This window comes from Aotus nancymaae, unplaced genomic scaffold (assembly GCF_030222135.1).
Source record: "Aotus nancymaae isolate 86718 unplaced genomic scaffold, 86718_ANA_hifiasm-v0.15.2.pri h1tg000010l, whole genome shotgun sequence".
Classification (NCBI taxonomy): domain Eukaryota; kingdom Metazoa; phylum Chordata; class Mammalia; order Primates; family Aotidae; genus Aotus; species Aotus nancymaae.
This window is the reverse complement of record NW_026988421.1, coordinates 15,548,003-15,563,128: the sequence shown is the minus strand read 5'-3', so window position 1 is coordinate 15,563,128 and position 15,126 is coordinate 15,548,003. Positions and strand designations below refer to the sequence as shown.

The window sequence follows — 15,126 nt, the reverse complement described above, 5'->3', positions numbered from 1 at the left end:
CAGACATACCAGTCTTAGGAATATTTAAGAATTATGCTAAAGAGTATTCCGTCATTAGTGATAGCTTTTATGTTCCAGTTAATCTTTAAACACAACACTGTAAAGAGGTTAAGGTAAAATTTCAACACATGATTTATTGTACACATTATCTTACATTAAAACTTTGAGCTATATGTGTTATTAATTTTTAAACAAAACTTGGAAGATGCTCTTTGGACATTTTTACAATCCAGCTTTTTAAGATATATTCTTTGTTTTGATAGCTATTATACTTGATCTTATGTTAGATATTTGTAATACTTTTTACTGTTTTCTTTAGCTTGCCAGTGTAATGGACATAGCACTTGCATCAATAATAATGTGTGCGAACAGTGTAAAAATCTAACCACAGGAAAGCAGTGTCAAGATTGTATGCCAGGTTATTATGGAGATCCAACCAATGGAGGACAGTGCACAGGTAAGTTTCTTTTAAGCAAATTTTAGTGTATTTTTACTAAGGTAAAGATAATTAAGAAAGCAGCACCTGTTGTGGAGAATATATATTACTACAGAAAAATTTTTATTCAGTTTTACTAAGTTTTCTAAGGTAATATATATTTATTAGCACTGTGAACTGTAAGAATTCTATGATATGCTCGCTTCAAAAATATTACTTTTATTTCAAAATGAATGTATGTTTATTATTGTAATTTAACAAATACAGAGAAATAAAAGAAAAATTACCTACTCACTACTCAAAAATAATCATTGCTGATAGTTTTTTTTTAAAATAAATAGTAGGCTATTGTTATGACTTTAGAAATAAGAAATAATTAAAGGGTAAATGTGTACACCTTACATCAGGTAAGATTCTTATTGCACAGGGTGGTAGTATAGAATAGTATTTAAGAGAGTATGGGTTTGGAACCAATTCTGGGTTGAAATCCCAACTCTGTCACTGTTCAAATGTATGACCTTGGTTCATTAACCTCTCAGTGTCTCATTTTTCTTGTATGTAAAATGGAGATGATAATAATTCATTGAGTTGTTGTAAAGATCAAATGAGATCATATGTAATATAGGCCTTAGGAATTGAAGCACATAAAAAAGAGCATTATAAAGGCTAGCCATAATCATTGCGTTCTTGTTTACTAAACCCTGCTTTCCTCCATCTTCCTGTCTATTCTGCCACTTCTTTCTTCTACTTTGCAAAGAATATTTGGCTTTTAAATAAAATTTCCTTTTAAAGTGGAATTTAATAGAAATCCTTCTTTGTCTCTAGATTCGAACTTGCCTTTAAAATTTTTAATCTATCATCTCTAAATGGAGTTTGCCTATATAGCACCCACAGAAAAATGGTTTTGACTATGAAAATGTGAGGAATTTTTAAAGAGGAAGTGGAGCCTGACTCTGGTTAAATCATTTTTTTTTTAACACTAGCTGCATATTAGAACATCTGTAAAGCTTTTAGAAATATGAATGTCTGGACTACTTTCTAAAACAATTAAATCATTATCTGGGTTGTAGTTGTAGGGTGATTCTTTGGTAATGGTTCTTTTAAAATGTTTGCTAAGTGACTCTCCTACACACTCAGAGTTGAGACTCATGGGGAATGATGAACTGATTCAACCTTTGAGTCAACACAATTGTGCAGCTAATACAGTTGTATCTTGGTATCCATGTGAATTAATTCCAAGACCATTCCTGTATACCAACATCTGCAGGTGGTGAAGTCCCTTATATAGACTGGTGTAGTATTTTTATGTAACTGATGCACCTCCTCCTGTATACTTCAAATCATCTTTAGTTATAATTCCTAATACAATACCTACATTTCACTTTATTCACATGGATTCAAAGTATACTTGGTGCATCGCAAATTAAAATTTTGTGTTTTGGATTTTGTGGAATTGTTTTTCTGAATATTTTTTATTGGCTATTGGTTGAGTTCATGGATATGGAACCCAGGGGTAAGGAGGGCCTACTGTAGTGTGTTGGGTGATAAATAAAGATAGGTGAATGGAAGTTTTGTGATATGCAGTGATCTGATCCATTTGAAGCTCTAACATAGATGCAATAGCTGGCATTTAGCATTTTTTATGTCCTAGGCACTGTCCTAATAGCTTTATAGTCATTATTTTATATCAGCTTTACAAAAACGGTATGGTATTACTTTGATCCTCATTTTACATGTGAACACAAATTTTTTTTTTTTTTTTTTTTTTTTTTTTTTTTTTGAGATGGAGTTTCGCTGTTGTTACCCAGGCTGGAGTGCAATGGCGCGATCTCGGCTCACCGCAACCTCCGCCTCCTGGGTTCTGGCAATTCTCCTGCCTCAGCCTCCTGAGTAGCTGGGATTACAGGCACGCACCACCGTGCCCAGCTAATTTTTTGTATTTTTTTAGTAGAGACGGGGTTTCACCATGTTGACCGGGATGGTCTCGATCTCTTGACCTCGTGATCCACCCCCCTCGGCCTCCCAAAGTGCTGGGATTACAGGAGTGAGCCACCGCGCCCGGCCCGTGAACACAAATATTTAATGCACAAAGAAATTATCTAAAATACCCAAGATTATATTGCTAGTTAGAATAAGAAAATATCTCATTCCTAAACCCTGCTCTTAACTGTTAATGCAAGAGTTCTGTTAATATGGACCAGGAAGATCCATTTGTTCTCAGATAAAAGACACAGCTTAGTGCTCTGTCCAGTGGATACATAAGGTGCAGTAATTATGGCCAAGTGGAATCCACAAAATTTAGAGTCTACATCCTAGAGTCATAGTGTTTTTTAATTTTGTTTCTTAAATAAAAAGACCATGGTTTTCAAGACATGCTCTTTCTGAAGTTTTTTACCACTGAATTTTCTGTGGCTCTAAGTTTTATTGGAGAAAGTGCATGTTTCAGATAGATTATGTGTTTTGATGTATTGATTGCACAATTTTAAGAAAAAATATACTCTGAGATTTTTCATTCACATTACAATTTGTGTGTCTCTAAACTGTCATGTATTTAATATAAAATTGTTTTTTTTTTACTTTTATGAAAATTATTTTTGATATGTTTTCCAACATATTTTCATGCCCATATATAATAGTTCATTCTGTAATTTACTTAATATATTTCTTTTGGCATTTATATAATGCTTCTAACCATAACTCCAATTCTAGGGAATAACTTTTTAACAAAGTGAAACCTGCATAACAGATACTTAACTGTCATAAGTATACAATTCAGTGGCATTTAGTACATTTACAGTATTGTGCAGCTATCATCTCTAATATTTTTAAGTTTTTAATTTAAAAAAATTCAATTTTTAATTTTTGTCAGTACACAGTAGGTGTATATACTTACAGGCTACATTACATATCTTGATCCAGGCATGCAATGTAAAATAATCACTTCAAGGAGAATGGGGTAACCATCTGCTCAAGCATTTATCCTTTGTGATACAAGCAATCTAATTTTGCTCTTTATTTCAAGTTATTTAAAAATGTCCAATTAAGTTACTATTGAGTATAGTCACCTTATTGTGCTATTGAATAGTAGGTCTTATTCTTTCTATTTTTTTGTGCCCCTTAACCATACCCCTTGCCCTCCAGCCCTCTAACTATTGTTTTTGTTCATATTAAGCATCCCTCCCTTCTCCCCAGCCCCACATTATCCTTCCCATCCTCTGGTAACCATCCTTTTACTCTCTATGTTCATGAGTTCAATCGTTTTGATTTTTAGATTCCACAAATAAGTGAGAATATGTGATGTTTGTCTTTCTGTGCCTGGCTTATTTTACTTAACATAGTGATCTCCAGTTTTATCCATGTTTTGGCAAATGGCAGGATCTTATTCTTTTTTATGGCCAAATACCATAAAAATATATATCACATTTTCTTTATCCATTCATCTGTTAATGCAGCAGTCCCCAATATTTTTGACCTCAGGAGTGGTTCTGGGGAAGACAGTTTTTCCACGGATGGGGTGGTGTTGGGGTATAGTTTACAGATGAAACTATTCTACCTCATATCATCAGGCATTGGTTAGATTCTCATAAGGAGTGTGCAGCCTAGATTCCTCACATGTGGAGTTCACAATAGGGTTCCAGCTCCTATGAGAATCTAATGCCACCACTGATCTGACAGGAGGCAGAGCTCTGGCCTTAATGCTTGTTCATCCGCTGATCACCTCCTGTTGTGCAGTCGGTTCCCAACAGGAAATATACTGGTATCAGTCGGCATCCAGGGGTTGGGACCCCTGTGTTAATGGACACTTAGGTTGCTTCCAAACCTTGTCTGTTGTAAACAGTGCTGCAACATAGCAGTGCAGATATCTCTTTGATACACCGATGTCCTTTTGTTTAGGTTTATACCTAGCAGTGGGATGGTTGTACATATGGTTACTCAATTTTTAGTTTTTGGAGGAACCTCCAAACTTTTATCCATAGTGGTTGTACTAATTTACATTCCCACCGACAGTGTACAAGGATTCTGCTTTCTCCACATCCTCACAAGTGTTTGTTATTGTCTGTTTTTGGATATAAGCCATTTTAACTGGGATGATAGCTCATTGCAGTTTTGATTTGTATTTCTCTGATGATCCATGATTTTGAGCACCTTTGCATATGCCTGTTTGCCATTTGTATGTCTTCTTTTGAGAAATATCTATTCAAATATTTTACCCATTTTTTGATTAGATTATTAGATTTTTTTTCTGTGAGATTGTTTTAGCTCCTTATATATTTGGGTTATTAATCCTTTGTCAGGTGGGTAGTTTGCAAATATTGTCTCCCATTCTGTAGGTTTTCTCTTCACTTTGTTGAATTGTATCCTTTGCTATGCAGAAGCTGTTTAACTTGTAATCCCATTTGTCCATTTTTGCTTTAGTTGCCTGTGCTTACAGGGTATTGTTCAAGAAATTTTGGTCCAGACCAGTGTCCTGGAGATTTTCCCAGTGTTTTTTTCTGGTAGTTTCATAGTTTGAGGTCTTAGATTTAAGTCTTTATACCATATGCTTTTTTTTATATGGCAAGAGATAGGGTCTAGTTTCATTCTTCTGCATATAGATATCCAGTTTTCCCAGAACCATTTATTGAAGAGTCTGTCTTTTCCCCAGTGTATGTTCTGGGCACCTTTGTCAGAAACAAAGTCACTGTAGCTGTGTCCATTTGTTTCTGAGTTCTCTGTTCTGTTCCATTGGACTATGTATCTGTTTTCATACTACTATTATGCTGTTTTGGTTACTATAGCTCCTAAGTATAATTTGAAGTAAGTTAATGTCATTCCTTCAGTTCTTTTTGTTTTGAATAGCTTTGGCTATTCTGGGTCTTTTGTGGTTTCATATATACTTTAATATTGTTTTTCTTTTTTTCTATTTCTGTGACAAATGTCATTGTTATTTTAAGAGGGATTGCACTGTATCTGTAGACTGCCTTGGGTAATATGGACATTTTAACAATATTGATTCTTCCAAATTATGAATTGATTCTTCCAATGTACTTTTGGTGTTCTCTTCAATTACTTTAATTAGTGTTTTATAGTTTTCATTATAGAGATCTTTCACTTCTTTGGTTAATTCCCAGGTATTTAATTTTATGTATGGCTATCATGTATGGAATTACCTTTTAATTTATTTTTTATATCGTTCAGTTTTGGCATATAGAAATGCTGCTGATTTTTGTATGTTGATTTTGTATCTTGCAATTTTACTGAATATGTTTATCAGTTCTAATAGATTTTTATGGAGTCTTTAGGTTTTTCCAAATATAAGCTCATGTTATCTGCAAACAAGGGTAATTTGGCTTCCTCCTTTCCAGTTTGGATGCTCTTTATATTTTTCTCTTTTCTGATTGCTCTGGCTAGGACAGTCAGTACTACATTGAATAACAGTGGTGAAAGTGGGCATCCATATTGTGTTCCAGATCTTAGAAGAAAGCATCTCAATTTTTCCCCCTTCAGTATGATACTAACTGTGGGTCTGTCATATATGGCTTTTATTACGTGGAGTTATGTTCCTTCAATCCCCAGTTTTTTGAGAGTTTTTATTATGAAGAGATGTTGAATTTTATCAAATGCTTCTTTACTGTCAGTTGAAATGATTAGATCATTTTTATCCTTCATTCTGTTGCTATGATGCATCACATGGATTGATTTGCATATGTTGAACCATCCTTGCATCCCAGGGATAATTCCCACTTGGTTATGATGAATGATCTTTCTCATATATTGTTGAATTTTGTTTGCTGGTATTTTGCACCAATATTCATTAGAGATATTGGACTGTAGTTAAAAAAAATTTTTTTTGATGTGTCTTTGTCTGGTTTTAATTTTAGGATAATATTGGCCTTGTAGAATGAGTTTGGAAGTAGTACTTCCTCCTCCGCTGTTTTTCAGAATAATTTGAGTAGGATTGGTATTAGTTCTGCTTTATATGTTTGGTAGAATTCAATTGTGAAGCCATCAGATCCCAGGCTTTTCTTTACCGGGATAATTTTTATTACACCTTCAGTAACATTACTTGTTATTGGTCTGTTCAGGTTTTCGATTTTTTCCTAGTCCAATCTTGGTAGGTTGTATATGTGTAGGAAGTTTTTATTTCTTCTAGATGTTCCTATTTATTAGCATGTAGTTGATCATAGTAGCCACTAATGGTCCTTTGAATTTTTGCAGTATCATTTGAAATGTCCTCTTTTCATTTCTGATTGTATTTTTGTATGTCTTCTCTCTGTTTCATTTTCTTAGTTTGGCTAAAGGTTTTTATATTTTGTTTAACCTTTCAAAAACCCAGCCTTTTGTTTCATCAGTCTTATTTTCTTCATTTCAATTTTGTTTGTTTCTGCTTTGATCTTTGATATATTCTTCTACTTATTTTGGTTTGCTTTTCCTTTTCTATTCTTTAAGATGCATCATTAGATTATTTGAAGCTTTTCCTCTTTTTTGATGTAGGCATTTATAGCTAGATACTTCCCTATTAATACTGCTTTTGCTATATCCCATAGGTTTTAGTATGTTGTGTTTCCATTATCATTTGTTTCAAGAAAATTTTCAGTTTCCTTCTTAATTTCTTCAGTGACCCTCTGGTCATTCAGGAGCATATTGTTTAATTTCCATGTATTTGTAAATTCTTCTTGTTACTAATTTCTAGTTTTATTCCATTGTGATCATAGTCAATGCTTTATATTATTTCAGTTGTTTTTGAATGTTTTACAACTTGTTTTGTGACATAACATATGGTCTATACTTGAGAATGATCCATGTGATTAGGAAAATAATGTATATTCTGCAGTTTTGGATGAAATTTTCTGTAAATATCTGTTAGATCTATTTGGTCTATAGTGCAGATTAAGCCCCATGTTTCTTTGCTGATTTTTTGGGAGATCTGTCCAATGCTGAAAGTGTGGTGTTGAAATCTCCAACTATTACTGTATTGGGGCCTATCTCTCTCTTTACCTCTAATAATATTTGTTTTATATATCTGGGTACTTCATTGTTGGGGGTATATATATATGTTATATTTTCTTGCTGAATTGAGGCATTTATCATCATACAGTGACTTTCTTTGTCTATTATTTTGTTTTTTGTCTCAAAATCCATTTTGTCTGATGTTAAGTATAGCTACTCCTATTCTTTTTTGGCTTCCATTTGCAAGGAATATCTTTTTCTGTTCCTTTATTTATAGCCTATGTGTGTCTTTATTGGTAAAGTGTGTTTCTTGTAGGCAACAGATTATTGAGTCTTTTTTTTTAATCCAAACTTTGGATTGAAGATTTAGTCCATTTATTTTCAAAGCTATTATTGATAAATAAGGACTTACTCCTGCCATTTTATTTTTTGTTTTCTGGCTGTTTTGTGTTCTTCTTTTTTCTTTTCCTTTCTATCTTCCTTTAGCAAAGGTGATTTTTTTCAAGCGATATGATTTAGTTTCTTGGTTTTTATTTCTTGTGTGTCCATTGCATGGTTTTTGGTTTGAAGTTATCACGAGATTTGTAAATAGTACCTTATGACCCATTATATTAAGCTGATAACAACTTGACACTTTCTATGGTCTTCTTTTCCTTCTTCCTTTCCCTACTTTCTTCCTTTATTGAAGGTGTTTCTTTTTTCCTATATTTTCTTAGTTTCATTTTTTGTGTATCCATTATATGTTTTTTCATTTGCGGTTACCATGAGGCTTGCAAAAGCTATCTTATAGCTCATTATTTTAACCTGATAACAACTTGATACTGTTTACATAAACAAAAAGAAAAACTAATAAAAACTTTCTACTTTAACTTCGTCCCCCCTTTAACTTCATATCCCTGCTTTTTAACTTTTTGCTTTTTGTATTTATATCTTATTTTACTGTCAACATCTTGAAAAGTTGTTATTATTTTTGAGTGGTTCATTGTTTAGTCTTTCTTCATAGGATAAGAGTAGTTTACTCACCACAGTTACAGTGTTATAATATTCTGTGTTTTTATTTGTACTTACTGTTACCAGTGAGTTTTTTGCTTTCAGGTGATTAATTTTTGCTGATTAATGTCATTTTTTTCTATTTGAAGTACCCTCTTTAGCTTTTCTTTTAGAACAGTTCTGGTGCTGATGAAATCATTCAACTTTTGTTTGTCTAGGAAAGTATTTCTTTTTCATGTTTGTAGGATATGTATACATTTCAAATATACACATTTCCAGATATATATACATTTCAAAAGTTGTTTTCCTTCAGCACTTTAAATATGTCATGCCACTGTACCCTGGCCTATAAGGTTTCCACTGAACAGTCTGCTGCCGGATGTATTGGCGCGCCATTGTATGTTATTTGTTGCTTTTCCCTTGCTGCTTTTAGGATCCTTTCTTTATTCTTGATTGATTATTAAATGCCTTGATGTAGTCTTTGCTGGGTTTAATTCTGTTTGGTGTTCTCTAACCTTCTTATACTTTGATACTGATGTATTTCCCTAATTGGGAAGTTCTGTGTTATTATCCCTTTGAATAAACTTACCCCTATCTCTTTCACTTCTTTCTTTTTAAGGCCACGAACTCTTAGATTAATACTTTTGTAGCTATCTCTAAATTCTGTAGGTGTGCTTCATTGTTTTTTATTTTTTTCTTTTGTTTTTTCTGACAGTATATTTTCAAATGGCCTGTTTTAAAGCTCATTAATTTTTTATTCTGCTTGATTAATTCTGCTATTAAAAGACTCCTGATACATTTATCCATATGCGAATTACATTTTTCAGCTGCAGAATTTCCCCTTGATTCTTTTTAATTATTTCAGTCTCTTTGTTATGTTCATCTAATAGAATTCTCAATTTCTTCTCTTCTCTTGCATTTATTTGAGTTTCCTTAACACAGGTATTTTAAATTCTCTGTTTGAAAGGTCACATATCTCTGTGTCTCGAGGATTGGTTCCTGGTGGCTTATCTATTTCATTTGATGAGGTCATGTTTTCCTGGATGGTGTTGATACTAGTAGATGTTCTTTAGTATCTGGGCGTTGATAAAGTTAGATATTTATCGTAGTCCTCACTGTCTAGGCTTGTTTGTGCTTGTCCTTCTTGGGAAGGCTTTCTAGATATTTGAAAGGACTTGAATGCTATGGTATTAGTTGTATCTGCTATAGAGGGGACTCTAATCCCAGTAACACTTTATTTACAAACTCATAGAGGTACTGCCTTGGTGGTCTTGGACAAGATCGGGGAGAATTCTGGATTACAATGCGAGACTGTTGTTCTCTTCCCTTATTTTCTCCCAAACAAACAGTTTCTCTCTTTGTCCTGGGCCACTTAAAGCTGGGGGTGGGGTGACAAAAGTGCCCCTATGGCTATCACCAGTATAGCTGTGCTGGTCAGACATGAAGCCAGCACAGCATTGGATCTTACCTACAGCTTGCTGTATCCACTCACTGGTTACTGCCTGTGTTCACTTAAGGTCCTGGGGCTCTACAATCAGCAGGTGGCAAAGCCACCTAGGCTTGTGTTCTTCCCTTCTGGATGACAAGATCCCCCAGGCCCCTGGTGGATCCATAGGTGCTGTACAGGAGTTAGGAGCTAGAGTTAAAAACCTTAGAAGTCCACTTAGTGTTCTAGTCTACATTGACTGAGCTGGCACTCAAACCACAAGACACAGTCCTTCCCACTCTTACCTCCCCTTTCCAAAGGCAGAGGAGCCTCACTTCACAGCCACTGCCATCAAAGGCCACAGGGAGTACTGCTAGACTACAGCTGATGATCTCTTAAGGCCCAAGGGCTTTTAAATAAGTTTATGAAGAATGCTGCCTGGCCTGGGACTCACCTTTCAGGGGAGTTGGCTCACCTCTGGTCTAGGGTAGGTTCATGAATGTCATTCAAGAGTCAAGTCCTAGAATTGGGGACCCCAAGAGCCCACTTGGTGCTCCATCCACCTGCGTCTTTATTAGTTCCTAAGGTACAAGACAAAGTCCCGTTTACTTTTCCCTCTGCTTTTCTCAAGCAGAAGAGTTTTGCCCCATAGCCACTGCAGCTGGTAAGGTGCTGAGTTTCACCTGTAGCCAGCAAGTCTCAGAGGCTCACCTAAGACCCTCAACATAGTAACTGGGTATTGGTGCTGATTATTCAGGACCCAAGTACTCTTCAATTAACAGGTGATGAATGCTTCTAGGACTGGGTCCTTACCTTCAAGTCAGTAGGTTCCTTTCTGGCCTGGATGTGTCTAGAAATGTCATCTGGAAGCTAAGACCTGGAAGAAGGGCCTCATCATTGTGACTGGTGCCCTCAAGACAAAGTCCTCTCCACTTTTCCCACACCTCTCCTCAGGTGGAAGTTAAGGGTCTCTTTTGGAACCACAATTTTTGTAGTCTGGGCTTAGAGGAGAGGTGATACCAGCACTCCCTTAGTCACTCCATCTGCTGTCCCAGCAGGTCCTGTGCCCCACCAGTTTATTGTTTCTAGACCCAGTTCAGCACTAGGACTTGCCTAAGAGTTGTAGTCCTTGTGGCCTAGACTGCCTTTCAAGTCTTAGAGACTCAGAACATTTTAGCCCTTGGTGGTGAGGTTAGTGGGAACTAAGTTCAGACTGCTAGGATTGGCCATTTTCCTTTGTCTAGTGCTGGTTTAGATGTTCCCTCTCCTAGACGGGTGTTCCCTGAGTTTTGTTCAGTTCTCCTTTCTACTACAACAGTGAGTTCAGTCCCTGACGATTGCTATTTTCTCCCTCCTTTAGTGCTCAGAGATACTCTCTGCACCATGCTGTCACTGCAGAGAGGTGGGAGAAGGGTGATGTTGGCAATTTGAGACTTTTTTAAAAAATCACTTCAGTGCCTCTTTCAGTGATAGAAGTTAACACCAGGTACTATGAGTGCTCACCTGATTTTTGGTTTTATGAAGGTGCTTTTTCTGTTTAGATAGTTGTTAAATTGATGTCCCTGTTGGGGGAGGGGGGCATCAATTGTCTCTTGTTAACTTCTATCACTGAAAGAGGCACTGAAGTGATAGAAGTAGACAGAATCTTCTATTTCGCTATCTTGCTTTGCCTCTCTCTCACCTTTATCTATTTCTTAAACATTTTCATTGCCACAAAAGGACACTCTGTACTCATCAAGCAGTCATCCCAGCCCCTGGAAACCACTAATCTGCTTTCTGTCTGTATGAATTTACTTATATTCTTGATATTTCATATAAATTGAATCATACAATATGTAACATCTTTGTACTTGCTTCTTTCACTAAGTGTAATGTTTTTGATGTTCATTCTTATTGTAGCAAGTATCAGTACTTAATACCTTTTTACAGCCGAATAATACTGTGGTTTTGATTTCCATTTCCTTAATGACTAAATATTGAGTATCTTTTGATGTGCTTTCTGACCATTGTATACTTAATTTAGAGAAATATGTATTCAAGTACTTTGCCTGTTTAAAAATATATTTGTTTTCTTAAATTTTGGAAAAATATACATAATATAAAATTAGGAACTAATAAAGCCACAGGTGGATGGAGCACCAAGTGGGTTCTTGAACCATTTTAACCATTTTTAAGTATACAGTTTAGTGGCATTAAGGACATGTGCACTGTTTTGCCACCATCATCTTCATTCCTCTTCAAAACTTTTTAATCTTGTAAATCTGAAACTCTATACCCATTAAATAATAGCTACCCACTTTCCCCACCTCTTTCCAGACCCTAAGAGTCACCATTCTACTTTCTGTTTCTGTGAATATGATGACTATAGATACCTCATGTAAGTGGAATCATGCAGTTTTTGTCCTTTGGTGACTGGCTTATTTCTTTTAGCATAATGCCTTCAAGGTTCATTCATGTTATAGCATGTATCAGACTGTCTTTCCTCTTTAAGGTTGAACAATATTTCATCATGTATTAGTACAATCACAATGTTTTGCAACTGTTACCTTTATCTAGTTCTTACATACATCATTTTTTGTCATTTATTAATTGATGGACACATGAGTTGCTTCTACCTTTCAGCTGTTGTAAATAATACTGCTAGAATATGGCTTACAAATATCTTTTTGAGTATTTATGTCTTTTCATATGCTTATTAAATATTTCTTTATCTTCCTTGGAGAAATGTCTATTCAAATCTTTTGCTCATTTTTTTTATTTGGGCTTTTCTTTTTGCTGTTGAATTGTAAAAATTCTATATATCTTCTAAATATGAGGCTCACATCAGATATATGATTTGTGAGTATTTTCCGCCATTCTGTATGTTGTCTTTATTGATGGTATCCTTTAAAACACAAAAGTAGCCATCTTGATGGTTTAATTTATCTATTTTTTTATTTTGTTGCTTATATTTTTCATGCCATATCTATGAATCCATTGCCATATGGAACATCACAATGATTTTTTTTTTGCCAGCATAGGCAAAAGGAATACATGAGTGACTAATATAGCTACAAAATGTTTTAAATAATTATGGTAAGTTTTATTGTTCTTATAGGCAGAGTGCTTTTAGGAATATATTCCCCTCTAGGGATGATAATTCTCTGCTAGGTTGAAGACTAGTTTAGTTATTTCATATTAATTTTTTTGTTATTGACGTTATACATTTGATGAGCCAAAGTACAACACAATGAAAAATTACATACAGTGAATAATAGATGCCTATTGTATTCACTGTTATAGTTTCTCTGGTAGTTTATGAAGTTTTTAAATAATTCTTAAGAGTTTCTGTGTTTCTTAAAGTTGACAGGATAATATTTTGCTGTCTATGACTTTTATATAGTGATGTGATATGTAAAAGTCATTTTTATTTTTTAAGGCCACATTAGCTACCTAATAATAAACAACATGTCACATCTGATGAATTATTTTAATGTAGTAATGTCTAAATTCAATTTATAAAACATGGAAATTAAAAATTTATTACTATTTTTTCACTTATAGTTTATTGGGAAAAGCTCAGTTTTAAAACTAGTAAATATACTTATTAAAATTCGAAGTCAGAGCAGAACTGAAGGAGATAGAGACACAAAAAATCCTTCAAAAAATCAACAAATCCAGGAGCTGGTTTTTTGAAAAGATCAATAAAATAGATAGACTGCTAGCTAGACTAATAGAAAAGAGAGAAGAATCAAATAGATGCAATAAAAAACGATAAAGGGGACATCACCACCGATTCCACAGAAATACAAACTACCATCAGAGATTACTACAAACAACTCTATGCACAAAAAACAGTAAATCTGGAAGAAATGGATAAATTCCTGGACACTTGCACCCTCCCAAGACTAAGCCAGGAAGAAGTTGAAACCCTGAATAGACCAATAACAAGGGCTGAAGTTGAGGCAGCAATTAATAGCCTACCAACTAAAAAAAGCCCAGGTCCAAACAGGTTTACAGCTGAATTCTACCAGATGTACAAAGAGGAGCTGGTACCATTCCTTCTGAAACTATTCCAAACAATACAAAAAGAGGGAATCCTCCCCAACTCATTTTATGCAGCCAACATCATCCTAATACCAAAACTGGGCAGAGACACAACTAAAAAAGAAAACTTCAGGCCAATATCCATGAAAAACATTGATGCAAAAATCTTCAATAATATACTGGCAAACAGAATGCAACAGCGAATCAAAAAGCTTGTTCATCATGATCAAGTAGGCTTCATCCCAGGGATGCAAGGCTGGTTCAATACACACAAGTCTATAAACATAATCCACCACATAAATAGAACCAAAGACAAAAACCACATGATTATCTCAATAGATGCAGAGAAGACCTTCAACAAAATTCAACAGCCCTTTATGCTAAAAACTCTCAATAAACTAGGTATCGATGGAACATATCACAAAATAATAAAAGCTATTTATGACAAACCCACAGCCAATATCATACTGAATGGGCAAAAAACTGGAAACATTCCCTTTGAAATCTGGCACAAGACAAGGATGCCCTCTCTCACCACTCCTATTCAATATAGTATTGGGAAGTTCTAGCCAGAACAATCAGGCAAGAAAAAGAAATAAAGGGTATTCAATTAGAAAAAGAGAAAGCCAAATTGTCTCTATTTGCAGATGACATGATTGTATATTTAGAAGACCCCATTGTCTTAGCCCAAAAATCTCCTGAAACTGATAAGCAAATTCAGCAAAGTCTCAGGATATAAAATCAATGTGCAGAAATCAGAAGCATTTCTATACACCAATAACAGACAAACAGACAGCCAAATCAAGAGCAAACTCCCATTCACAATTGCTACAAAGAGAATAAAATACCTAGGAATACAACTAACAAAGGATGTAAAGGACCTCTTCAAGGAGAACTACAAACCACTGCTCAAGGAAATAACAGAGGACACAAACAGATGGAAAAACATTCCATGCTCATGATTGGGAAGAAGCAACATCGTGAAAATGGCCATATTGCTCAAAGCAATTTATAAATTCAGTGCTATCCCTGTCAAGCTTCCAATGACCTTCTTCACAGAATTGGAAAAAACTACTTCAAACTTCATATGGAACCAAAAGAGAGCCTGCATAGCCAAAACAATCCTAAGCAAAAAGAACGAAGTTGGAGGCATCATGCTGCCTGACTTCAAAGTATACTACAAGGCCACAGTAATCAAAACAGCATGGTACTGGTAGCCAAACAGAGACATAGACTAATGGAACAGAACAGAGGCCTCAGAAGCAACACCACACATCTACAATCATCTGATCTTTGACAAACCTGACAAAAACAAGCA

The 15,126-nt window shown here is 34.9% G+C and overlaps 1 protein-coding gene across 3 annotated transcripts in view; it reads left to right on the top strand.

Annotated features, from left to right (window-relative positions):
- ATRNL1 (attractin like 1) overlaps positions 1-15,126 on the top strand; it is an 811,501-nt gene that overhangs the window by 218,098 nt on the left and 578,277 nt on the right. For 2 of the 3 annotated variants that reach the window (XM_021676929.2, XM_064373807.1), the window contains exon 19: positions 320-457. The exons of the other annotated variant lie outside the window; for it this stretch is intronic. In XM_021676929.2, coding sequence (XP_021532604.2) covers positions 320-457 — 138 coding nt within the window. The remainder of the gene's footprint in view (positions 1-319; positions 458-15,126) is intronic. 3 annotated transcript variants of the gene reach the window in all.